General features: G+C 47.6%; 2 protein-coding genes and 1 non-coding gene across 5 annotated transcripts in view; 2 read left to right on the plus strand and 1 right to left on the minus strand.

Annotated features, from left to right (window-relative positions):
- Window positions 1-877: 877 nt before the first annotated feature.
- TRNAG-CCC lies at window positions 878-948 on the plus strand. The gene has a single exon. It is a non-coding gene; the product is annotated as a tRNA-Gly (tRNA).
- Window positions 949-2,465: 1,517 nt separating this feature from the next.
- Window positions 2,466-8,729, plus strand: PCSK9 (proprotein convertase subtilisin/kexin type 9). Its single transcript, XM_040609992.1, has 12 exons — window positions 2,466-3,071; window positions 3,149-3,337; window positions 3,483-3,606; window positions 3,812-3,945; window positions 5,074-5,215; window positions 5,319-5,515; window positions 5,658-5,841; window positions 6,141-6,311; window positions 6,545-6,693; window positions 6,780-6,945; window positions 7,197-7,378; window positions 7,654-8,729. The coding sequence occupies exons 1-12, from the start codon at window positions 2,922-2,924 to the stop codon at window positions 7,819-7,821; spliced, it is 1,956 nt and encodes a 651-aa protein (XP_040465926.1). The 5' UTR covers window positions 2,466-2,921; the 3' UTR covers window positions 7,822-8,729.
- A 3,887-nt stretch (window positions 8,730-12,616) lies between these two features.
- USP24 (ubiquitin specific peptidase 24) overlaps window positions 12,617-25,312 on the minus strand; it is a 63,829-nt gene continuing 51,133 nt past the window's right edge. For all 3 annotated transcript variants that reach the window (XM_040609989.1, XM_040609990.1, XM_040609988.1), the window contains 16 exons: window positions 24,693-24,788; window positions 23,947-24,050; window positions 23,408-23,521; window positions 22,775-22,871; window positions 21,160-21,276; window positions 20,453-20,545; window positions 20,008-20,110; window positions 19,012-19,133; window positions 18,401-18,514; window positions 18,064-18,129; window positions 17,738-17,804; window positions 15,555-15,633; window positions 14,892-14,967; window positions 13,698-13,784; window positions 13,243-13,353; window positions 12,617-13,073 (listed from right to left, as the gene is read on the minus strand). In XM_040609989.1, the coding sequence (XP_040465923.1) occupies window positions 13,011-13,073; window positions 13,243-13,353; window positions 13,698-13,784; window positions 14,892-14,967; window positions 15,555-15,633; window positions 17,738-17,804; window positions 18,064-18,129; window positions 18,401-18,514; window positions 19,012-19,133; window positions 20,008-20,110; window positions 20,453-20,545; window positions 21,160-21,276; window positions 22,775-22,871; window positions 23,408-23,521; window positions 23,947-24,050; window positions 24,693-24,788 (1,509 nt within the window). In that variant the 3' untranslated portion in view covers window positions 12,617-13,010. The remainder of the gene's footprint in view (window positions 13,074-13,242; window positions 13,354-13,697; window positions 13,785-14,891; window positions 14,968-15,554; window positions 15,634-17,737; window positions 17,805-18,063; window positions 18,130-18,400; window positions 18,515-19,011; window positions 19,134-20,007; window positions 20,111-20,452; window positions 20,546-21,159; window positions 21,277-22,774; window positions 22,872-23,407; window positions 23,522-23,946; window positions 24,051-24,692; window positions 24,789-25,312) is intronic.

The following is a 25,312-nucleotide window of genomic DNA, read 5'->3' on the forward strand; positions in this document are numbered from 1 at the left end:
GTTTCTGCGCCACTCGCTCACCTTCGCATCACCGCGGCAGCGAGGGGAAGGGCAGGCAGTGCCCCACGCACTCGGGGTGTTTATGGCCAACAGGAGGGTGTGGAACGAAGATGCTGGTGTTTGCTAAACATGATCGCGAGCGGCTGTCCAAGAGGAAGCATTTCCCAACTGTTTACCCTTGCTCAGCTCCTGCCTGTCATGCCAGGTGGGGGGGGACAGTGGTGGCCGTGGGGACGCCGTTCAGACAGGGCCAAGTCTTGCTGAGTTCTGGAGGGTTCCCGGGGCAGAGCATCGTGCTGCGTCATTGGCTCCTGTCCAGCACAGGTGTCGTGTGGAGACCCTAAAGCGTTTGCCCACCTCGTGTCCTGCGACTCTGCCACTGTTGGCAAAAGAAACGTAACTTTCCCAAGGGTTTTCTTTGGGCAGGGGCAGGGAGAGGGATGAGACGAGGACTGGAGCCCCTGCGCTGCCACCTCCCCCCCCCCCCCCAAAAAAAAACAACTTTGCAGCTGGGTTTGTGTCCCTGCAACCCTCAGCGAAGCATCCTTGCTGCGCCCACGGCCCGGAGGACCCCAGGCACGGAGTGTGCGGGGGCCACGGGGCTGGGCTCCCCCGCGCCGGCCGAGGTTAAACATTGTGGGAACCGGGACATTCCTGCATGGCATTACGAGCTCCGGGAAGCCCGAGGCCCCCGCCGCCCCCGCTGCCCCACGCGTCCCGCCCCACGGGCAGGGTCCCCGCGTTCCCGGGGAGGGGGGGGTCCCAGCCCCGCGTCCCTCCGCGGGGACCCCCCGGCGGCACGGCCGGGCCACCCAGCTCGCACGGACGGGGCCGCGCCGCGGGGCCTTGAAGGCGCGCGGGGCGCAGCAGCCGCAGCGCACCAGTGGTGTAGTGGTATCATGCAAGATTCCCATTCTTGCGACCCGGGTTCGATTCCCGGCTGGTGCAGCGCAGGCCGTGCCGCGGGCGCTGGCTCGGTGGGTTCTCAGCTCACCTCGGTCACACGGAAGTGCCCTGCAAACGCACGGGTTTTTTTTTTTTGCCCCAGACTACAGCCACGGTGGGATGCAGGGAGCCCCGGCCCCGCACCGCCCTGCCCGCTGCTGGAGCTGCGCAGCTGCCCCAGGGCTGGAGGGTGGCAGGGCAGTTAGGTGCCCTTTCCCCTTTTTGGGGTCTTCTCTTTCACCTTTTCTGCTCCCTCCTTCCTCCCCGCTAAACAGGACCCCCCCTTTACAGAGACACCGCCGGAAGGCACCGCTGCTTGCAGCAGCTGCTGCTGGAAGCTCCCCTGGGTGCCAGGATGGGAATCGGATCTCTACCAGGTGCAAATTTTTTACTATTTCTGAATATTTTTTCATTAAAAAAATAGTTTTTCTGCATATATCCACTCCTTCCAAAGCACTCCGGGGCTGTGGGTCTCTCCCACTCTTTGCACAGGCCTTGGGGATGGGTAGTCGTGCCAAGATGGATATTCACACCCAGTCCCTGGGGTTGCTCTTTTGCCAGCCCCTCCCCTTTGGGCTCTCCATCCTTCCCTCAGACACAGCTTGTCCCTGTGCAAGAAGGAAACAAGTGACTCTGCAGGGGGAGGGAGACCCCTCGGGTCAGGGCTCCCCAGTACTGAGCTGCCCTGAGGGTGCCCTGAAGCACCAGTTACTAGTGGCAGGGCAGGACATGGTGGTGCCTGGCTAAGCTGAGCCAAAAATCGGTAGCCAGCCTGGTCCCTGCGAGGGGCCTGCTGGGCACCAGCCCTGGTGACATCAGCTCACCACGGCAGAGTGGGTGGCACATGATGGGGTCCGGTGTCACCCTAGTTACCCAAACCAGGGCGCATGCACCCGCTTGAGGTCTCATTAAAAATAACATGTGCGCATCTATATAAACCATACACATCTGTATAAGACATATACATCCCTATGAACTATACACATCATTGTAAGACATACAGATCTGTATAAGGCACATACATCCATGTAAGTCATACACATCCGTATAAGACATACACATCCCCATCAAACATATAAGCTCTGAGGAGCTTATAAAGAGCCAGCAAAAAAAATTAAAATCCCTATTTCCCCCAAAAGCAGAGACCAGGGCAGGGGCTTGCCGAAGGTCACCGGGGCCGTTGGCAGCACAGGTGCCCGGTGGTGCAGGAGGTGGGAAGCAGCAGTGGGAGCCACGGGAAGGCACCCACCGTTTCCCAGAAAAATAGTATTTGCGACGTGACGACTCTGTAAAAAATGCCTGAAGAGGATTAGAGGCTCCCATGGCACTCTGTCTGTGAAGCGAGCCAGCAAGGGGCACAGAGGAGCTCCCAGCCCTTTCTGGAAATCGTCCTTGAGCGTCTGCGTTTTGCCCGCCAGGGCCCGCAGCGGTGCGCGGGGCTGGAGCGGCGGGAGGGTGGTGCGGGTCCGGCTGCAGCCCCCGCGCCCTGCCCGCCCCCTCCGCGGGTAACGGGGCCGGCGGGGCCGGCGGTGGCGTGATCCCGCCCAGCGCACCGGGCACGGCCGAGACCGAGCCGCCCTGCGCGCCGCTCCGCCGGTGCGCTCCGCTCCCGCGCCGGTGCGCTCGGGTCCTCCGCCGGTGCGCTCCGCTCCTGGACTCGGCTGCGCCGGTGCGCTCCGCTCCTCCGCGGGTGCCCCTCGGATCCTCTGCCGGTGCGCTCGGAACCCTCCGCGGGTGCGCTCGGGTTCTCCGCGGGTGCCGTTGGGTCCTGCACTCGGCTCCGCGGGGGCGCTCCGCTCCTCCGTCGGTGCGCTTCGGGTCCCCTGCGGGTGCGCTCCGCTCCCCCGCGGGTGTCCTTGGGTCCTGCACTCGGCTCCGCGGGTGCGCTGCGGCTCCTCCGCGGGTGCGCTTGGCTCCTCGGCTCGGCTCGGTGCGTCTGAGGGGGCTCGGCAGCTGCGAGCATCCCCGCGGCGGGCATGGCCCCGCGGGCGCTGGCGCTGGTGCTGGTGCTGGTGCTGGCACGGGGGGCGGAGGAGCTGGTGCTGGCCCTGGGGGCGGCCGAGGAGGGGGCAGCAGCCGTCGGGGCTGCTCCGTCGGGACCCGCTGCCTTCCATCGCGCCGCCAAGGTGAGGAACATGGGGTGGCTGGGGTGGCCACAGGCGTGTGTCCCCCAAATCCAAACCTGCCGCTCACGTCCCCACAGGCATCGTGGCGGCTGCCTGGGCGCTACGTGGTGATGCTGCGGGCAGGCAGCGGCGAGGCTGAGGTGCGAGGCACGGCACAGCAGCTGCAGGCCCGGGCAGCGTGGCGGGGATACCTGACCAAGCTGCTGCATGTCTTCCACCTCCTGCCCGCCTTCCTGGTGAAGATGAGCGGCGACATCCTGGACATGGTGTGTGGGACGGAGAACAGGTCCCAGGGTGGCGGGCCAGGGTGGGGGGCAGCAGCAGGGTGGCACTGGTGGGGGGTAGCAGCCGCAGCCTCGGGGGGAACGGGAGCTTTGCCGCTATGCCAGGCACCATGTCTCATCCTGGCAGGCGCTGAAGCTGCCGCACGTGGAGTACATTGAGGAGGATGCCTATGTTTTCGCCCAGAGCATCCCCTGGAACCTGCGCAGGATCATGCCACCACAGCCCAGCTCAGGCACCTACAACCCTCCCAGTAAGCCCTGGGTCATAGGGGGAGGACCACACGGGTGTGGGGAAGGGCCAGTGACCCCATCCCCTCTCCTGATCTTGAGGGGATGGGGAAATCTCCCTGCCCCATGGTGCTGCGGGTCTGGAGCTGCAGTCTGGGAGCATCCCAGGTGGCCTAGGTTGACCATGATGGTGGTGGCCTTCCCGCCCTTTGTCTGTGTCCCTGGCAGATAAAGGTGACCTGGTGCAGATCTACCTGCTGGACACCAGTGTGCAGAGCACCCACCGGGAGATTGAGGGCAGGGTGTTTATGACTGACTTTGGGAGCATCCCTGAGGAGGACAGCACCCACTTCCACAAGCAGGTGAGCCCCGAGTGGCACATGCTGCAGCCTAGCATGAGCATCCCTCTGCACCCACCAAACCCTGGTCAGGCTCGTGGGGCTTCTAAGGACAAGAGGGATGTAAAGGAATTCTAGAGGAATGAAGGCAGGTTAATTAACATTGATAATATACAGCTGTGGGCTAGCTTCAGGGGCAGTGGGTTGGCTGATGTGGATAATGTGCAGCTGTGGCTGGTTCCTGCTAAGTAGGTGAATAGCTCTAAGGGGTATGGAAGAGGAGGACTGGATGAGGAGGAGGAGTGGAAGAAGCAGAGGGGAGAGAGTGCCCTGGATGTAGGAGGGACAAGGAGAGGCCCTGGGAGAAGCAGGGAGAAGGGGGCCTGGATGAGGAGAGGCCAGCTGGAAGAGGGGCCAGAGAAGGAAGACTCTGGAGGCAGCAGAGGCAAGAAGTGGGGTGGACTGGCCTGAAGAGGATAAAGAAATGGCACAGACAGTAGATAAACCTCTGAAACCTTGTGGGGGATTGGTGGTTGTGCCGGGGCAAGGCGTGGGAGCTGCTTACTGAAGTTAACCTGGTATGGGATGGTAAAGGCCTTGTTGCAGCTGGCTGGTTTGGATAGTGCTGTGACAGGGACACTTGGCTTGTGGTGAAACAGTAGGCAGGACGTGCAGCAGCAGGAGCTGTGGTCCTGGGAGATGCTGGGACCCTCAGCGTGGTCTGTTTGGAGCAGTGGCTGAATGGGGCAGGGCTCCTGTCTGGGGGGCATAGGTGTGTGTTAAGTTGTTTTTGCAAGAGGGAATCCAGGTCCACCCCACCCCACACAGGCTGGGACAGCCGCCTGTGCCTGGCGGTGGGTGCTTGTGCTGCCTTGCATGGCTTTATCGCTGCTTGCACGGAGGAGCCCAGAGCTAGCACAGCCCTAGGAATGGCTGCCTGTATCCACTGTCCTTTCTGCCAGTTTCTCCTTCTGCACAGGAAGGTTTTTTTAATCTTCCCACCACCTGAAGATGTTTTTAAGGATCTGTTCTGCAGTGGGATTTAGCTGGTGCAAAGCACCAGGGGTGGGATGGGGTGGGGAGGATGCTGTGGGGTTGCAAACCCGCTTTGATGCAATGGGCTGGTGGGTACAACTGTGGTGCCTGTGCCAGGTCAACAAGTGTGACAGCCACGGGACACACGTGGCCGGGGTGCTGAGTGGGCGTGATGCCGGCGTGGCCACGGGTGCCAAGGTCCGTAGCCTCCGTGTGCTGAACTGCCAGGGGAAGGGCACCATCAGCGGGACCCTCATCGGTGAGTTGCCCCAGACCCCAGAGAGGAGCACGCTCCCTGCTGGAGCCCCCTGCTTTGTCCCCCTCCCGTGATAGTTTCCTGTCTCTCACCTTGTCCCTCCCAGGCCTGGAGTTTATCAAGGCAACGCTGGAGGCTCAGCCCTACGCGCCGCTGGTCGTGCTGCTGCCCTTTGCTGGCACCTACAGCCGTGTGCTGAACGCCGGCTGCCGGCGGATGGCACGGATGGGGGTGGTGGTGGTCACGGCTGCCGGTAACTACAAGGACGATGCCTGCCTGTACTCGCCAGCATCTGAGCCAGAGGTATGGCCTGTGGGGGTTCCCTGAGGTGTAGGGACGTGCTGCCAGCTCCCCAGGGTCATCTGCTCCAGTGCCACATCAGCTCAGCGGGCTGGGGCTGTGCATCCCACCCTGCCCATGGCCCCCTCCATCACTGCCCTGGCAGGTCATCACAGTCGGTGCCACCAACAGCGAGGACCAGCCGGCCTCCTTCGGTACCCTAGGCACCAACTTTGGCCACTGTGTGGACCTGTTTGCCCCGGGAGATGACATCATCGGTGCCTCCAGCGACTGCAGCACGTGCTTCACTGCGCAGAGCGGGACATCACAGGCAGCTGCACATGTGGCAGGCGAGCTGGGCTCTGGGGTGGCAGGCAGGGCTGGCCCTCCACTTGTTGCTGCTGGGCACGTGTCCCTGTGGGCACAGGGCATCAGGGCTGCCTGTGCTGGGGACATTTGTGTGCCATGGTCTTGGCACGTTTGGCTCATTTGGGTGCCGCAGCCTGTACAGAGCTCCCACATCCCGTGTGTACAGATCATGGGCTGCAGTGATGTCCTTTCCTCTCTCCCGAGTTGTGTTGCTCAGGGGAGTTGTGTGGGTGGCTGCATTGCCCCTGGTTCTCACTGTGCCCCTCCGGGCTCTCAGCAGGCATTGCCTCCATGCTGCTCAGCGCCGAGCCCCAGCTGAGCCTCGCCGAGCTCCGGCAGCGCCTCCTGCACTTTGCCACCAAGAACGTCATGGACATGGCGTGGTTCCCTGAGGAGCAGTGGCTTCAGACCCCCAACAGCGTGGCTGGGCTGCCTGTCCGGCTGGGCACAGGTAAAAGCCTTGGCTGCCTGCTGGTACCTGGCACAGCTCTGCCCTTACCAGGGAAAGAAGTGCCTGGGTGAAAGCACGGCACACCGGCAGGCATGTCCCTCCCCGAGCTGTGCCTGGGACAGCCCAGCCTGAGCACCATTGCCAGCCCTCGTTGGCAGCCTGGTCTGTGCCATGGGTGCTGGGTACTGCTGTGGGTGCCCACCCCACCACTGATGCCACCTGCCCCATTGCAGATGAGCAGCTGTACTGCCGCTCGGTGTGGTCGGCACGCTCAGGGCTCACCTGGCATGCCACGGCCATGGCCCGCTGTGCCGGTGCCGAGGAGATGCTCGGCTGCTCCAGCTTCTCCCACAGTGGCAGGCGGCTGGGGGAGCACATGGAGGTGAGCAGAGCATATGAAGACAGAACTACTGCCTCGGAGGGGTGCCCCTGAGCACCCCTGGTGATGCTGTGCCACCCTGGCTGCAGGAGAAGGACGGGCAGAAGCAGTGCGTGGCCCACAATGCTTTCCGGGGCCAGGGTGTCTACGCCATTGCCAGGTGCTGCACATGGCCCAGGGCTGAGTGCCGGATCCATGCCGGCTCCCCGGCTGCTGGGGGGGCCGGCTGCTCCCTGCAGGACCACGTGCTGACTGGTAATGCCCAACATGGCAGGTTACAGACCCTTGAGCCAACAGCCTGATGGTCAGGGGTGTTTCTTCCAGTAAAACTGTGACTGGGGGGTAAAAGGGTGGGTGTGAGTGCTGGGGTAATGGGGAGGGGGACATGTGCTGTGTGCATGGAGGCAGGGAAGTCTCAGGGCTTGGCAGGGACATCCCTCAGTGCCTGTGTACACTGGGATGCTGCTGCAGCCACTCCACACTGACAGCCACTCTCCCCTGGGCAGGGTGCAGCTTCCACTCGCCCGCTGTGGTGCTGGGTGACGGTGGCAGACCCATCACGGGGCTGGGGAGTGGGCCCAGTCACTGTGCCAGCAGGACGGAGGTGATGGCGCATGCCTTGTGCTGCCCCGCTGCCAGCCTTGAGTGCCGGCTGAAGGAGCACACGTCCCTGGGCCCTACAGAGAAGGTAGGGATGGTGCATGCTCCTCCACCATGGTGTGTCATCACCTCTGCTCGTCCCTCTGCCACCCTGATGGGTGTTGGGTTGGCTTCAGCATCTTACTGTGGCTGCCCCAGCCTTCACTGGTGCCCCCAGTTGCCCACCTGTAATGGGATACCCTCCCCCAGCTGGGGTCCCATGGCTCAGTGTGACACTGGCTACATCGCCCTGAGCCCCAGGGACCATCAGGGATGGGCAGACCCCTTTGCTGACCCATGCAGGATGACATCTTCTGCCATTAGGTGACGGTGTCCTGTGATGATGGCTGGACGCTGACGGGCTGTAATGCCCATTCCCAGAGCCCCGGCACCGTGGGAGCCTACGCCATGGATGATACCTGTGTGGCAGCCAGTGTCCGTGGCAGCAGCGCGGCTGTGGTCACTGCCATTTGCTGCCGGAGCCGGCAGTAGGGATGGGCTGAGCTGGAGACATGGCTGCCCTGGCCCGGGGTGCTCAGGGGATGGGTGCTTTGCTGCACTGCTGCATCCCCAGCTCAGCACTTTCCCAGGTCTGAGCTGCTGCTCCCAGCATGGTCCACACGCTGACACGGGGCTGCCGATGACCTGTGTGCTTGGGCTGCCTTGATGGTGGGGTATGGGCTCATCCCCCTCCTGCACACAGCAGGGCTGAGACCCAGGGCAGCTCTGCAGGAGCTCCCTGAGCAGCCCCCGTGCTGCCAGAGCCCTGCCCCGTCGCAGGACTCATCCCTTCCTCACCCTGTACCACGTTTTTCTATGAAAACCCCTGACTATATGAGCTGTCTCGAGGCTGTTTGTGTTGTGACCCAGCATATAATAAAACCACTTCTTTAAAAAAAGAACAAAAAAAACCCCCTAAAAAAACCCTGTGGTGAGGATTGCTCCTTTCTTGCTTGTTTAGTTGCTCATTAGATGTCAGCTAATGCTGTTTAGCACCTGGAAAATCATAGTTTAGCCATTTTTTGGCAGTTTCATAATTGCCTACTCATGTACCTAGGAGGCTCCCTTACTTTTTAGTCAGGTGTAAGGGCTGTAGTTTAAACAGTCTGCTTGTTTAATTAGATTTTAATCTGCATCGCTACAGTCAGCTACTGCTTTGTTAAGTGTGGGTTGTTTTTTTTTTGGTTTGTTCTTAAGTCAAAGTTAATGATCTGCTGGCGTTATGTGTTTCTTTAACGGTTTCCCTTTCAGGTCTCCCCACAACACATAGAACTAGCTGTAATTCCTTTTAAAAAAGGAAGAAGAAGAAAAAGCTTTTATAGTATCTTAGTTTTTACATTTGTACCTTAAATATTTATTTTGAATTTTATCAATAAACATTTTATAAATGTCTCTTTAAAATAAAATTCATAGACCGGTGCTTGGTAGATATGATGTATGTACATGTCCACAGTGAACCAGTCTGGAAGGGGGAGCTGGCACCTGCCCTGCAGGGATGCTGCTTCCCCCAGCTGAGCTCTGCGTTGTTAGTGAGGCAGCCACAGGCCACCACCTCGGGCTCGGGTCTCTGCCTGGGGTACCAGGTGGCTCTGGATGACTGCTGGCATGCTCGGAGGTCAGCACCGACAGCTGGCCTGAGCTCTGTCACCGGCACAGAGACCAGGGGCTGAGTCTTGTTGTCCCATACACAGGCAAGAACAGAAGTTTGTTTTTAAAACAGTGGTGTAGGACAAGAGCTTCCAGTTATGGAAACAAACAGTGCCCAGCTTTGGGCAACGTGCCCTTGTGCTTTCTGGTGCTAGCGTCACTGGGCTTCACCCAGTAAGCACTGAAGCCCTAGGAAGATGAAGCACAGATGCTGAAAGAGAGATGCAAAGCAGCGGCGAAAGGCTGAGAAGCACCAGAAGCCATCAAAGCTGGGTCTCATTTTTTTTCCTGGTGATTAGCAGCCTCCTGGTACTACAATATGTAATTTGTGTGGTGTTACCTGAGGACAGATGAAAAAAATAAAGCTTGATACCACAAGCATCAGGCTAACCTGTCACACTTGGGCTGATCTTGGTTATGTGTTCCATCCTGTCAAAAAGCTCCTTACAGGTCTGTTACTCCAGCTTTCATTGGCAAGAAAAGACAAGAGACCCAGCAGAAAGCACCACTTTCAAAGGTTTAAACTACTTCTAACTTATTAGCTAACAATAGCAAAAGCTCAATCCTAATCTAAATATGTGATTACATAAAATTATGGGCTGTAATTATATACATGTTATCAGCTATGATCTGGATTTTGCACAGAGAGGCAGAAGAGAAAAAGGGATGTTGGCTTAAAGAGCTGAACAGCTTTGACATAGCTGGTAATTTTTCAGCAGACTTACTGGGCTGTAACTTCTCAGAACATGCACCAGCTATTTCACCTCTGCTGACTTCCCTGCGAGAGGGGAAGGTCCCTGCTCCCCGGCCGGCTCCCAGCAGAAGGTGTGAGCACGTTCCATGCACAATAAGCCAGATATAGCTTTCATGGCTTAGCTGAAGCATGCATAAGCCTGGTGGAAGGAAACAATATTAAAAGATTAGCCCTTGCTTAGTATCTTATACAGGGGTAGGCAGAAAAGCCCCTCTCGTTTGGGAGAAAGCGGCGTCGATCCCAGGTATGCTGCAAGCAGTCCCATCAGCATTGCAACATCCCGTCTGTGCTCCCAGGACTGGCACTGCCGGAGGAGAGCGCAGGCTGGGTCATGCTTGAAATGCGGAAGTCTTTGTCCTTAGAGTGGAGGACAAAGGCACCCACGCCAGGAAGGAAGAGCGGGGCCAGCAGCCCCGTCTGCAGCTCCTAGTTCTGCTTATGAAGGCAGCAGGCAGGTGAGGAGGGGAATACCAGCACCGTGGCACTGCTGCATGTCCAGCCTTCTGCATCTTGCACCAACCGAAAAAGCAGTATTTATCCAAGTCCAGATCACCTGCAAATCTTGCTGACACACAGAAGTCGGTCTAATCCATGACTGCAAGCGTATCCAGGGTATATCATTCTGCTAAAAAGGTGAGGCAAAGAAACTGCACACAGATACAGATCTGACAGTACACCAGAAGGTGCCATGGCATAAGGATATACAGTGGTGCAGCTCCAGGGGCCGTTCAGCTGCTTTGATTTACTCTGGACAGGAGCCAAAATGGCAATCAGGGCAACCTCTCAGAGCTTATCAGCTGCAGGACTGGCCTAAGAAGTTTCAAGATAAGAGGATCAACAAGACAACAGCGTAGCCACGTATGCGCAGTCTAAAGATTACACTAGTTTTCTGTGAAAGGAATAACTTTATTCCATTGACCAGGAATCCCGAGACTGTTCATCAAGACTGCCCATTTTTCCAGTGCCAAATGTCTATGTATTAATCGGACAATATCTCCCCGAATGCTCACAGGCAGGCTGCGGCTGCTCCTCACTGAACATTTTGTAAGCTGTATAAAAACATTTTCATCCAAAAAGATTGGCAGTAAAAATTACAACATAGAAATGCATCACAATTTACACAAAAACTAGTTTTGTTGAACTCTATTTTCCAAAAAATAATCTTCAGCAGGTTCAAATGACAGCAGCTGGAAACAAAAATAATTGACCAAGTATCATCTTATTGCAAATTATAACCATTGACTTTGTACAAGCGTGAGCAGAATCATGAAAAAGCTTGTATTGGTTTCAAGTATACAGTGGTGATGAGCCATCCTGATGCAATTTTCTTATCAATGCTTCTCTGGGCCTCCGGTAATCGAGGACATTGTTTCCATAGGAAATAACAGGAACCTGAAGTGACAAGTGGTGCCAACCCATAGGAACATTACCAGCTTCTTCCGTCACCATCACCGCTGTGTACTGACTTCTTGTGATGATTTATGACCCATTAACAAAGTATTAGGGATGGGGGAAGGAAGAAGGGGTATCTGTAAGAAGTGATTTAGTCAAAATTAATTTAAAACATCACATTTAAAATGTCCCAGCACATTATCAGAAACATTTATAAAATGCTAACTCTGCCATGTGTCTATGAAGACATCGTTTGGAAAAGCAAGTGAGAGATTCACTACAATGCCACCCTTACTTCTTTGCACACGCAATTTATGACAACGGCTCTCTTAACCCGCAATAAGTTATAAAGCTGTACAGCTGAAATCAGATCGGATGTCTACTTCCAACAGTGAAATGACTGGTTAATTTCAATATTAGTGCACAACAGTGAAAAGCTGTCTGCTGCTTCTTGTTTCCGCAACAGTATGTAAAAAGAAAAAAAAAAAGGCACTTTTTGGCTGGTTGTGCCTTTAACTTGGCAAATTTATCTATTCTGGAGGTACCCAGGCACTCCTTAAAGATGTCCCCCATTTCTGTGCATGTTTGTTTATATAATTTTTTTAAAGTAAGGCAGAATCCATAAATAAAGGCAAAAAGCAGTGCAGAAAATGTGACAAATGCAAAATGTACAAAAGATGAAAAGTCAGTTGGCACAAAGAAGCTTGTATCCAGAGCCAGAAATCACTGAACTGCACTTGACGTGGAAAACAAAACTGTGCTCAAATCATCCCAACTGGTTTCTAGTTGTTTATGAGCAAATCAAAAGAGCTGTGATATTTTAAATGTTGCCTGGTCAAGTGAAAATACAAACAAAGCCAAATCATTCTTTCCCCGTGTTAAAATTGCTATAAAATCTGCACAACAGTGTCCCCAACTCAGTCAAGGAATTATTCATCATATACAACCAATACCAACTTTCTCAGTAATTTCAAAGCACAAGCAAGTGATTGCAGATCACATGATTGAGACTACATTTTATTCAATATGTCTCCAAAGGTTAAAAAAAATTTAATGAGTAAAACTGCAACAGAATTTCATCGTAAAGTGCTTTTTTCTTTTAAACTACTCATTAACTTTTTTTTTTTAAATTCACCAACATCCTTTATTAACAAACGCTAGAGAACAAAGCTTTTCTTTTATTGCCCTTCCCAATTGTCTGTGGCTTTCAGAAGGGTACCAGAAAAGACTACCCATTCCAGAGCTCCTTGACCAAACCATTCTGTAAGGAATCACTCTCTTTACAGAGCAATCTTGCTGATCCTTCTCATAAAGAGCTTTACAAAATAACAGGGAGACATATTAAATACAGAAGTCCTTATGTAAACCGATTCTTTAACTAATATTTTACAATGAAATGTAAGTCATCACACATCTTTACAGAAATTTGAATATTTCTATTCAATATTATCAGAAAGATTAAAAATTTGCCCTCCATACATAAGGACAGTCTGTTTTTGTTTTCCTGTATAAAAACCAACAGAATTTTTTTGCAGCATCACAGAAAAGCAACAGTTTTACATTCACTCATTTAATGTTCACATAAAAATTCAACCACTAGCGTTTGTGTATTTGATAAAATCTTCTTGTCAAACTGTTTTCGGTGTCTGGACTGTCATAAGCTACTGCAGGTGAAGATGCAGTTTTCTAGAGCATGTATTGATCCGAAGCCTTCGTGGTTAAAAATGCTTTTAGCTCTCAGGGGAACAACCTCCTCCAGCATTGCCTCCGATCCTGTAAAGCCACTCCTCTTCCAGACTCTTCTAATGGTATAAGCAACGGGACTCCAGTTTCAGTAGGTACCAGGCATTAAATATTTGAGTTGCTCTGTTGTGTTCATGGGTATCCTCTACGGGTCAACATCATCAAGGTCACTTTTAGGCTCACCAATCATCATAGGAGACTCTGAGCCCTTCCAATATACACAAGGGATTGGGAGAGAAAGATAAGGCACATTACTTCAGTGGAGGCGCACAACTACCGTGTCCACATGCAGTGATCATTCTGACCCGAGCCCCAGGAACACGCTGTCTAACAGAGCAACGCAACAGAAGATAACCATGCCCTAATTTTATTGTTACCTGTTGCAGATGTCTCTCTCCATTCTCGTTGGCTGGACTACTTTCTGACCCGTTACTGCTTCCAGACTGATCTTTCTCATTCAGCAAGGCTGTGGCATAGGCCAGCGTGTCCTGAGTTGGAAACAGTCCAAGAGAGTGTCAGGGGCCACGGCAATACCTTTACTTATTTTTATTTTTTTATATATATGTATTTATTATTTTTTTTAAAGGTGATTCTGAAACAATATAACTGCTGTAGTGAGATAGCTGAGTCACCACAGATAGCTGTGAGCTATTGACTAATGTCATGCAAGGGTTAGTTATTTCGGGAACAACCACAGCGTCTAGGCTTCTCAAGGAAGAACAGTCTTAAATGGACTGGAATATGCTAAAGTTGCCAAAACTAAAGTTGCTACCTGAAAAGCAGAAAAGGAAATGAAGCAAGTTTAACGTTGTCTTCCAAGGCTGACACATACCTGTGCTGAAATAGTGCGCTGGAAGGTTTTTGCAGTTGATGTTTCATTGGATACGTTACTCTGTGGAGCCCAGTAATGTTCAGACATCTGCGTAAACAGCCAAGAAAGCCACAAAATTGCTGTATGAGTTTTACATCTGTAAAGCCTTGTCCATTTCTGATGGTAGGTGAACTAACAAGTCTAGAACACACTCCCTGCATCCTCTGGCAATGAGGCAGAGATCCGGGGTACAGAGAAGCATGCACTTTTAATGCTGCCAAAACAGAGAGGCTATTGCCCTCAGTTGAAAACCAGCAACCAGCTCCCTTTACCTGGTAACTGTATGTGTGTGCAAGTTACTGGATGCCAGCTGAAGAGCGGTGGATCCAGGGCTTACATGAGCCAGTAGAAAGGAAAAATGGGTACAGCAGGACTATCCAGACCTGTCAGTTTGCTGTGTTTCAAGAGAAGAGTGGCAACAAGTTGTGCCAGCTGCACTGCAAGCATCCCACTAATTCTGCTTCCAGCATTCAGCACAGTACTAGTTTACGCATCTGACATCTGCCTGGCAGCAGCTGTCAGGAAAGAAAGGCAGCCTGGAGCTGGCATACTATCGTGTTGTACGTGCAGTGCTGTGAGACCAAGCATGGCCCTGCTCGACTGGAGGCAAAGCTGGGCCAATTCTGCAGAGCTTTAGGTTTTCCAAGTGTCCTTGGGTTTTTAATAAAGATGTGTTGTCCAACCTATGTTAAGTTTAGAGGGAAGAACAAAAACAACACGTGGGAGGAAAAAGCTGTTATCTGTCAACAGCTATGTTTTATGCAAAGCTGCAACGATTCTGTAAGGAATCCACTCATTTACACATTCTCTCGCATCAACACACAGGCAAAGGAAAAACTGCTTTTTTAAAAAAGTGAAACCTTCCAACACAAATACAGTGGCACTGAAAGCTTCCCATATGGCAAGGAATAATCACTACGATCATTCACACTTGGTTTTACTCACTGTACACACAATCTATGCCTGAAACACGTGGGGCTACTGAAGTTCTTGCATGCATCAGATTTAGCTGCATCCAAACTGTCCTTGTCAAAAATGAAGTAGCTTGTATTTTGTCTTTAGAGTCATCTCAGAGAGCCATATAGAGGACAGAGACTTCATAATTCTCACTGTAAACAAGTGGTAGTTTCTCCACGAAGTCACAACCAAATTTACCTTTTTCTGTAGCCACTGCACAGCCCAACTCCAGTGGTGGGAATTCTCCTTGAAATAATCTTTCGCAGTAGGGCACCTCAGAAATTGAAATGATAATCATTAGTCACAAACAAGGCATTCTGGCAAACAAAAAAAATAATCCAAGGTGTCTTCTCTGTGCTGCTGCCCTCTGCATGCACTGTTACCACTGCAAACACTGACTAGAACTGTACAGCCCTGCTATTAATTCAATTAGCAAGAGCAGTAATACCTAGTAAAGTTTACACAAAGTAGTCTACCACACAGATTCACGTATTTCAGAACTATGCTTTAATCGGGACATACATCAAGTTCTAAACAAAGAGAATGTAGGAATTACAATATTTCACAAATCTGGGACAGTTTCTGTAAGTTTATCTCCGTCTTAATGCCAGGCTCCTGCTCTACAGAATGTAGCTTTATATAGAGCAATTATCAGTTGTTAAGTGAGAAATCTGTCTTGGGTACTAATCAGTAAAGATTTCACTTCATACTGACACATGTACTTTGAAGATCTTTGAGCACCACTTGTATCACAGTAACAAAAGATAAAGCTGACCAAAAGTTGAAAGAATAGCAGCCTAAATAGTCACAGAGGGGCCTAAGGGAGGGATGGGGTTACACTCTGAAACCCATATTACTCACTTCTGAGCCAAGGTAACAAGGAACTTGACACACTGGTAACAACGGCTGCTGTCCACATGGTTGCTGTGGTGCATCAAGGCTGCAGGAGAAACACGTGGGAGCAAAAAACATAATTCAGATTTCTGTGTACCAGCCAGTTTGAAAACATAAAGATGAAGCCAAAATTTCCAGTTAGGTGGTAGAAGTTATTTCTACAGATGTTAAACGCATGAGTATTTGTGTTAATCACAGTGCTGTACTGCTTGCTGGCAGTTTTGAGTACTTCCACAACTCTATTGGATTAAAAATAGATCAAAGTGAAAATGCAGTAATTCTTTCAAATGTGGTACCTGAATTTTAAACAGTCCTCTCCTAATGCAGTTATTCTTCCCCTATAATCCAGTCTATGTTAGATAATTGCTATGGTTACATCTATCTGAAGGGGAAAAAAAAATATGTCTGAAACCCCTGTAAACGGACCAGATCACCAGTTTCCACCTGGATCAAAATTTGCAAAGCTGGAAGAATGTTTAAAGCTTCTTCACACAAACAAGCATAGCAGAATTCAACAGCCATGAAACTCTTCTATGGGAGATTCGGGCAAAACCCCAGGCCATTCTTACCAGGAAGTTTTCTATACCGTGAATTCCCACATCTTTTAATAAAATTCTTTGACTGAGGAGAAGCACAAAGATTTCCACAGAGCTGCCACAAACAGACCTGCTACTCAAAAGTTGCTCTGTCCATAGCAGTCAGCTAAGAACACTGTAGTGAAACATCTGAAGTTGGTAAATAAGTACTAGGGAACTACAGATTGCCAGTTTTACTACTGTCAAAACACAGATTATTAGAATCACAGCACTTGATGTACTGCAAATTATGCACAAGCAACCTACTGAGGGCCACAGAAAACTACTATTTGCTGATTTCTTTTCTTGGAGTAAAACTAAGCCGATGTGATGGATACACCACGGTCCACGTGCAGTGAGACTGGATGCTGTTCAGTGCTGTTGCAAGGGAACTCCAAGATAAAACTACAACTTTCACTCCCAAAGCTCACAGCAGTTCTTGAAGCCTTCAACATAAAAATCCAACTGGATAATTGCACCTCTTCTGTAGAGGAAAAAAGGTCACGTATGGCCCACATTACAGAACAGAATTGGTCCAAGTGGGAACAATTTACCCAGAAAAATAAAGAAACCACTCAGTTATTCCCTTACACTGCCGCACGTTATCTTTTCTTCTATCAGTCATACATGGGAACTACCAAACAGAAGAGCACTGAAGTATAAAAGAGAAATAAAGAACAAAAGCTTCCTTCTCACAGAAGGAAACAGAACAGAATCTAAAATAACTTAAGGTGAAAGCCACAATCTGAAGCAGCTTCTCATCCAAACAGCTATGAAAGACATGCTCAAGCTGCACTAACTCATCAGAGGTGCTCTTTGAGCACCACGTGGCTACCCCACGTATCTCTTGCACGCAAAACCCCTTCTCCTGATTCATATGAAGCTCTCATCACTTCTGGGACTTTTCTGTTGCTTCTGAATGCTTCAGTAACTTCACTTCAGTAAAGTTTCTGTATCGAATGGAGAGACAATACTTTGTATGAGCAGCAACAATGGGAGCCACCTGTCAGATTAAGAGGCTATCCTGCAATTAGTAGTATTAGCATCCTTCCATGCTGAACCAGTTTCTTTCAATGGTAATTAGGATGCTGACAAAACAAAAAGATTGGCAATTCCTTGAGATATGTAGGAAATAGAAACTGGTTTTTAAGGTTACAGGATTCATAGAGCTACTCTGTTATGTTAATCACCCCCTTCCTCCTCCATACTTCCTGATCTGCTTCTTATTTAAAAGAATTAGTTCTCTTGCCCAGCCTCTTGGTTAAGGTTCCTTAATGTCACTTTTTAAGTACGTAAGTACTACTCTTCTCTGGGTTCCTGACTGCTGTTGTGGGAGATACTGAATTTTTCCCAGTTAAATTCCTTTCCAGTTTGCCCTTACTATAGTATTTTAATGCTTATTTTGGATTTCCTTAGAGCGTTTTCTGAGGTGGTGGTGGCTAAATGAAATGTGTCAAGTTGTTTTCCCTGAGAAGGAAAACAGTTTAGAAGGATTAGAAACTAGGACATGGTATGAACCACTGTCAACATAAGGGTCAGTAGGAGACAGGAGTGTTCACCCACTGGCTTACTTGCCTATTAATCCATTTTCAGTTTCAAAGGCAAATTTGATGCGCTCCACTTGTAATGGGTCTTCAATAACCTGTTAGGAAAGAAATAAGTTGTGTGTGATACCTGAATCTATTCTAAAGAATGTTTTTAACCACCTCAACATGAAAAACAAATGAAACTTGAGGTTTCATATATTACCAGATTATCAAGACAGTAATTTAAAAAGTAATGAAAACTCCAAACTGAAGGATTAAAAGATACATGGATGTTGATGTTACCAGTGCATCCTGACCTTTTTGTTATGCATCGATACAAAACCTATCCTGTACAAGTCTTTACCCTTCACCTACCAGTATCTCATGGAGTAACTGGAATATGTTTTTCAGTTCATGAGGTGGAGCAGTTTCCAGCTGAGTCTGAATGTAAGAAACACAAAGTTACTCAGATAGTAGAATATGCTGATGCTGCAAAGAATTACAAGACAGATTTAGAGATTTTTGAGAATTTGTTGTTTTAAATTGTAAAAGCCTAGAAAAACCCCCAAACCCACCAACACTCCCCTGCAAATCCAACAAACTGTACTGATTGCTCTGCAGATCCCAGTGCCATTATAACCCACAAAACACAGTATGACCAAAGCCTAACAGAAACACCTATGCAAATAGCTTATCTTGATTATCTCTGTACCTTGATGAAGTGTAGCACAGTAAAGGAAAAGTGCTCATTACAAAAGCAGCAGTACACCACCATCTCAATGAGAACTGACAGAGATCCAGTTAGCTCTCGTAACGCATACATCACCTAATGGAAAAGTGCAAACAATTTCACACACAGCCATACAATTATTTTTAAGTAAGTTTGTAATAAAGTGTTAAGTCTTTTCCAGGAAGGGTGCAGCTTCTTCCCCCGCCACCTGCAGGGCTCAGTGAGCTGAACCCTTGCCCTCACAGCACTCCATTCAGCTCCTGCTGCCCACCTCCAAGGGTCTGGTCAAGCATGAACCATTAAGTCAGAGCAATTCAAGTTAGCACACCTCCAGCTGGCATGGTAACTGACTGCACAGGCACTTGCCAAATGTGTTCAGCTGCCTTTGCCAACTTTGTAAACTCTCAAACCGGACCCCTAAGTTTAGAGATATACTAGAATAAACCAAAAGTGCCTTCTTGCTTAGGCTGAAAACAGTAATCGCATACTCCCCAGCTGCTTTTTAATATTCAGTGTTTCTGGTACAAGGATACTTCAAAGAAATCACATCAGACCAGCTTTTACGTTCAAGCAGGGCAGAATTTAGAAGATACCTCCATTAAGTAGGGTTTTCCCTCAGACAGGAATAACAAGGCTTCCACTTCTTCATGGAGTGTCAAAAGCGGACCTGAAGCAGTGATGCTTAGAGGTGGACGCTGCTTAAAGAGACCAGGAGCTATAACAGCAAATACAAAAACAATCCACTAATAAATGAGTTTGTTCTACACACCTTGAAGACACTGCTGCTCATTTGGCACCATGTAATCTCTAAAGACACTCATCCCAACTAGCTTATAGCTCGTATGGTACCACTCCCAGAAACAATCTTTTGCACACTGAAGTGTCCTTTACTTTAGTGATAACATAGGCAAAGGAACTGCAAGGACAAAGCAAAATGTTCATATTTACTATCAGTATTTTGAGCTTTAGTTTCACTTCCAGTCACTGTTGCACATTCATCATATTCAGAATGTTTCTAATTCTTTTACTTTGTGACTTTTAACTGCCTCCAACTTCAGAAACTTTTAACCCTAGACAGAAATCAAGGTATTCTTTTAAAAAGATGACTTTAAGTTGCTCCTTCAGGAAACTGAAGTTCTGAACTTATTCCTTTATTATCTTTATTTGGATATTTCTGCCTCTTGTAAGAAATATCTGGGAGAGTATTTAATTGCTTGTTATTCAGTACATCAGTCTAAATACTCCCCTTCAGACTAGCAAAAGGCATAACAGATCTAAGCAAAGTACAGCCTGACACAGCTTGATTCACCCACATGAGGAAAGATCTTCTAGGCATATGGGGGGCAAGGGAGGAAGACACAATGTTAATATCAACATTTCTACCCACCCCCCTTGCCAAGTACCTGTAATACTATCTGCTTGCCACAGCCTCTTAGTACATTTACAGCAAAATAAAAAATAACCAAACATACATTAACCATTATTGACTTCAAATCAAAGTTACTGTATTTTCCTCACTGATCTTAAGTTACTCCCAGTCAAAGTAACTGAAACGTAAAGTCACCCAAAAGCAAAAACGCAATTCTTACCAACATTTCTTTGTGAGGAGACATCAGAGTGCAAAACAAGTAGTGCTACAGTATTGTGAAGATATCCAAACTCACGGGCTTGTGCTGAACTCCACCTGCGATTCTGCTTGACCCAAAGGAGAGATTTAATTAACTTTTGATTGGTTGACTTAGTCAACTTCTGTTAAGTCAAACCAAAGCAATGTCCTTAACAGTCCACCACCACATTCTAATACCTTGAAGAAGATGAAAATTTTGTTATTAACAAAACCACAATGCTCTCTTCTGGCAAAATAGCTATTTCCATGCTAACTACACATAGATAGACTAAGACTTGCATGAAGTTTACAGAATAAGCCAAGGATTATTATCCTACCACTTGAAAAGTACCTGTCCGTAATTTAAGCATCATTAAAAACATGGAGATAGACAAACTACAGCACAATGCATGCTATGTATACCTCACCTGATTACTCTGCCGATTGGGGCCAAGGATAAAGTTGATCATGTGCCTCAAAGCAGAGTGTCTGAGAAGGAGACTGCTAGCCCTTATACCCTGCTGTTTAGACAACAATAAAAAGTTACATTCCTGTGCAGACAGAGAATCAATGCTCTAGGGAACAAAAGTAAAATGCATGGGCTAAAAAAATATAAAAATTCATCACACAGATCAATAAGCTACACTTCTCAAAGCTGTTTTGTTATACAGAGCACACTTTATAAACCAGCCGAGAATCAGCATATGCTAAGTAAGTGTCATATTAATGAAAAGAATAAAGAATAGGGGAATAAAGAGAAATCATACTGAGGTGAACAGTCCAGCCCAGTCAGTCATTCTGCTTCCTATAGGTCAAAAATCCTGAACACTGAATATATATATTTTATTTTTTTAAGAACAACCAAGAACATCCCCCCCAAAACAGAACCCCAATATTCAGACTTCTGGAAATGACATCTTCAATTGGTATACTTTGCCGGTATATTTTTGTGTGATTTTGTCCTAATCTAGTGTTTAAGGACATCTACTTTTCAAAAACAGAAAAAAGAATACTCTAATAAAAGTTCTGGAAGAGTTTTAACGTGCCACTTAAACCTCCTATGAATATAGATGACTAGCTGCTTTATTATTGTCCTTTAAAGTTAAAATAGCATGAAAAACCAGCATTTTCTTACCTTCTGTACAAAGTTATTGAATAGCAAAAAGTACTGAGCACAGTTTTTACAGTTTTCAGGTACATCTTTATCCAGCAGAGCAAGTAGCACCTCCAGTAATTGATGTAGCATTTTTAACTGTGAAAAAATTATTAATGTGAATGTAAAGAGTTGGCTACTGCTTTAAAAACAAGTGTTTCACATATCAGTTAAGGTATGGTTAACAAAATTGCATGTGTGGTCAGATACGCTTGCTGTGATGACTACCAGTAGCTAACATAGGACTGCAAGTTCTCCCATGTTGCTCCCACATATGCTGCATACGTGAAACACGGAAGTAATGAAAGCATTAGCATGTAAATTGCTCAAAGAGGACTCAGCAGTTACATAAGTTTGCAATCTATTTAAAGCAATTCAAATTACTCCTCAGGCTGAACGGATGTTCAAATGTTCCAGTCACCATAGTAATGCAAAACAAACCAGATTAGAAGTAAACTGCCACTCAAGGTCTCATGTTAGTATACTATCACACTCAGCTATGCAAAAAGCAATGGTAGTGTTTAGTTTGCAAAGCACACTAAGGGTATACACACTGGTATGTAATTTATTACATCTCAGTTAATAGATAGCAACTAACAGCCAAGAGGAAGTAACCAAAAATTATCAAATGACACTGTAAATTTTCATCTCCCTGCTACTGTATTCAGCTTGTAGGACCCTGTAGAAATCTTTCCTTAAAGCTCTAAATATGACAAACATTAACAGAAGCCTATGCAACATTAGTATCCTCCCTCCACGACATTAGATGAAAAATAACAGATTCCAGAAACAGGATAGAAACAGCCTGCACACACCCCACCCCACCCCGCATTCTATTGCGCCAAATATTGAAATTTGTTGTAAAAAAATTATTGCAGATTAAACAGACTTGGACATTTAAAAGCGTCCAAGGCCCCTATGACAACCTAGAGAAACATGCCAGAACACAGATACTGCTTCTGTCTGAGTTCTCTTAATACAAAATATTTGGTTCAATTACCCCAAGGGAAGTAAGTCAAATCTCAAACATTCGACAGTTGACACCTTTTCACAAATTTCCTGCTGGGTTTTCTTAGAATATTAAGATAAGCAAAACGTAACAAAGATGTACTTCCCAACTTGCTTGCCACAATTTGCTAATAGAAAATTAAAGCTTTAAGAAGAACCGTACTTATGGTCTCTTTGCAACAAGACAACTCAATTACTACTGCTATACGCTTCTGAGCGAGGAAGGAGAATCAGTGAGAAATTAAGCTGATTTCTGGAATCAGAAGAAGATAACAAATTTTAAGAAAACACTGTTTCTAGCCTATTAAAAGAGCATGTGATACCAGTTTATAAGACAAGCTGAAATTAGGCAGAATTGTTTGTAAGTAATGCAATGAACTTACATTCTGAGAATTACTGCAGCACGTTACCTCCTAGGGCGTGAGCAGACAAGCATTAACCTATTCAATGAACTAAGAGCTTTGAGCATGATCAAGACAAGACCCTTTCAGTTTATAATTTACAAATCACACAGCACTGTCAGCAAACACAGCAAGAGCCATTAGGTAGAGACAACCCACAGGATCACTGGTGATGAGGTGACACTGACCTTCTCCTGATAAAGCAAGGCACTGTCGAGGGTTTTTTCAAGAATAGTGGCTACAGCAACTCGCACCTCTCTCACGCTGCATTCCAGGAGGAAAGTCCTGGAAGATAAAAGGTGAAGCTGCAAAGAGAACTGGAATCAACGTGTACAAAGATAAAGATAAAATTTTCTTTACATTGACACACACCTCTCTGTATCAGAACTCCAATAGAACACCATTTCAAAACACTATTAACTGATCTTGAGCTTTTCAAGAAAAAATACTTCCAGTTTATCTGTCATCTTTGTCAGGTAAGTATTTAACTTACCCCAGACACCTTCACCATGTTCTCCTTTCCCACCACTTGCAGGAGCAACTAGATGTGAACACATTCCAAGGCACTCCATTAGAATTAAACTTCTCTATCCTCCTCCATGTACGCTGCACTATTTTATTAGATTTTCAGAATTACTCAGAAAGCTGCACAATTAGAGAAAACACTAGAAATAAACCCCTAAGTGATTATCTAGACTGTCTGTTTAAAGAATGTGCACAGTCAGCTCTTTGGGAATACATCAGTGTAAGTCAGATCATGTTATTGGGAAGCTTTATCCGCACAGACACAAACCACCCAAGACAGAATTACCAGTACTTACTTTACAAGCTCCCGGCCCTCTGGCCCAACGAAATATTCAACTAACCACTGACAAGCATCAATGCTTTTGGAGAGCAGTGCATCTATGGTGGCAATCCATTCTTCTGTATCAGCCCTTTAACAAAACAGGGACAACTGTCAGTAACGGAAGAGGAAAACCACCTCCAAAACCTAAGCCATATTTCTTGTCAAATAGGAAGAATTTTTTACTTTAATTGAACATACATTAGATGGCGTAAGACAAAAACACTTCAAGAAATACTACAGAATAACTGGCTGTCTTTAAACCCATTAAAGCCTCTCCATGCCCAATCCACTACCACCGAAATAACGGACAGCTGGCAGAGGCAGCAAACTCAGGTTATACAGAACCCTCCTTCCTCTCTCAGATTTCTTTGTCATGGGACCCCAGTGCAAAGCAGAAATGTATTGCTACTCCTGCGAATGTCTATGCTACCTGCAGTATTTCAAGGTGCTGTAGGTATGGTAAGCATGAAAGCCTCAGAATATGTGGTTACAGCACCCAGAACAAGGCCTTACCTGAGTTTCTTCTTGGTTCGGAGATAGGTTTGGAAGAGGAATTGGACTGCCAGCTGTAAGCTCACCTTTGCCATGCATGGATAATAAGGATGCTTTACCTTAGTCTGAAAGAAACATCAAACTTATTTCACAGCAGAAGTATGCCTGCAGTGCATATACTATCTCTTTAAACACATCAACATGTTCTATTCAAGTAATTTACTTCATCTGGGGACACCCTCCCTCCTCAAAGCATTACTTTGTGCTAAAAACAGTGTCCAGTGCCGACTATGCTAGTTAGCAAATATGCTATAACCGGAACAAGTTGGCTGTAAAGCCCACTGTATCTCTGGATTTCAGAAATGTAAGAAATGCCAGTTCGTTTATTACTCCATTCAGAAAAACTTAATTAGTAAACTGTACTTCCAATGAAAGTCTATCAGCTTTGAGGTGACTAACATCAACTTTTGGATCTTCCACATAGAGAGGAAATTTTGTCCCTCTAAAGCTCAGTTTGCATTAATGAAAGAGGTGTGCGTGCTATTTCCTAAATTTTACTATGTCACAATGATGTTTCTTCCACTTCTAGAACAGCAGGCTGGTGTCTGCTGAGACAGATGTTATCAGCATGAAAAATTATTGGAGACAATTAATTGCTCATCTAGAAAAGCACAATCACACCAACCCTTCTCTTCCAGTTCTCCTAGTTGTGACCCTTTCCACATAACATACTCCAAACACCCTAAGATTAAAATCTAGGTACTTACAGCATTCAGTGAAGCTAATGACAGAACAAAACTGAAATAGTCACTACTGTATACATCTCTGTTCTTCATAAATTTCAAGTTTTCATCTCTCACCATCTGTAAAAGAAAAGGTGGCCAAAAAAATTAAAATGTTGTCAAAGAACATTTCTCTAACTAAAATTGCATCTTTTATGTAAATATACATGGTGCTTAAAAAACAGCATCCCAGTTTCAGCTGAGATAGAGTTAATTTTCCTCCTAGTAGCTGGTACAGTGCTGTGTTTTGGATTTAGTATGAGAATAATGTTGATAGCAACAACTAAGAGCATCAGCGTGTTAAGCAGCGCTCACCCTAAGTCAAGGACTTTCCAGTTTCCCACACTCTGCCAGTAAGGAGGGGCACAAGAAGCCAGGAGGGAGCACAGCCAGGACAGCTGACCCCAAGTGGCCAAAGGGATATGTCATACCATAGAATGTCATGCTCAGTCTATAAACTGGGAGGAACTGGCAGGGAGGGGCTGATCACTGCTAGGGGACTGGCTGGGCATTATGCAGCAGGTGGTGAACAACTGTATTGTGCATCAGTTTTTTTCTTGGGTTTTATTCCTCTCTCTCTTTTTCCTTTTCATTACAACTATTAT

This window comes from Falco naumanni, chromosome 11 (genome assembly GCF_017639655.2).
Source record: "Falco naumanni isolate bFalNau1 chromosome 11, bFalNau1.pat, whole genome shotgun sequence".
Taxonomy (NCBI): Eukaryota; Metazoa; Chordata; class Aves; order Falconiformes; family Falconidae; genus Falco; species Falco naumanni.

What these genes read in the sequence shown, in the direction of transcription:
- PCSK9 (XM_040609992.1), top strand. Translation starts at nt 2,922, where the DNA reads ATGGCCCCGCGGGCGCTGGCGCTGGTGCTGGTGCTGGTGCTGGCACGG. An exon ending in CATCAGCGGGACCCTCATCG is followed by an intron (nt 5,216 to 5,318) that starts GTGAGTTGCCCC and finishes TGTCCCTCCCAG; the next exon opens with GCCTGGAGTTTATCAAGGCA. An exon ending in GCAGGACCACGTGCTGACTG is followed by an intron (nt 6,946 to 7,196) that starts GTAATGCCCAAC and finishes TCCCCTGGGCAG; the next exon opens with GGTGCAGCTTCCACTCGCCC.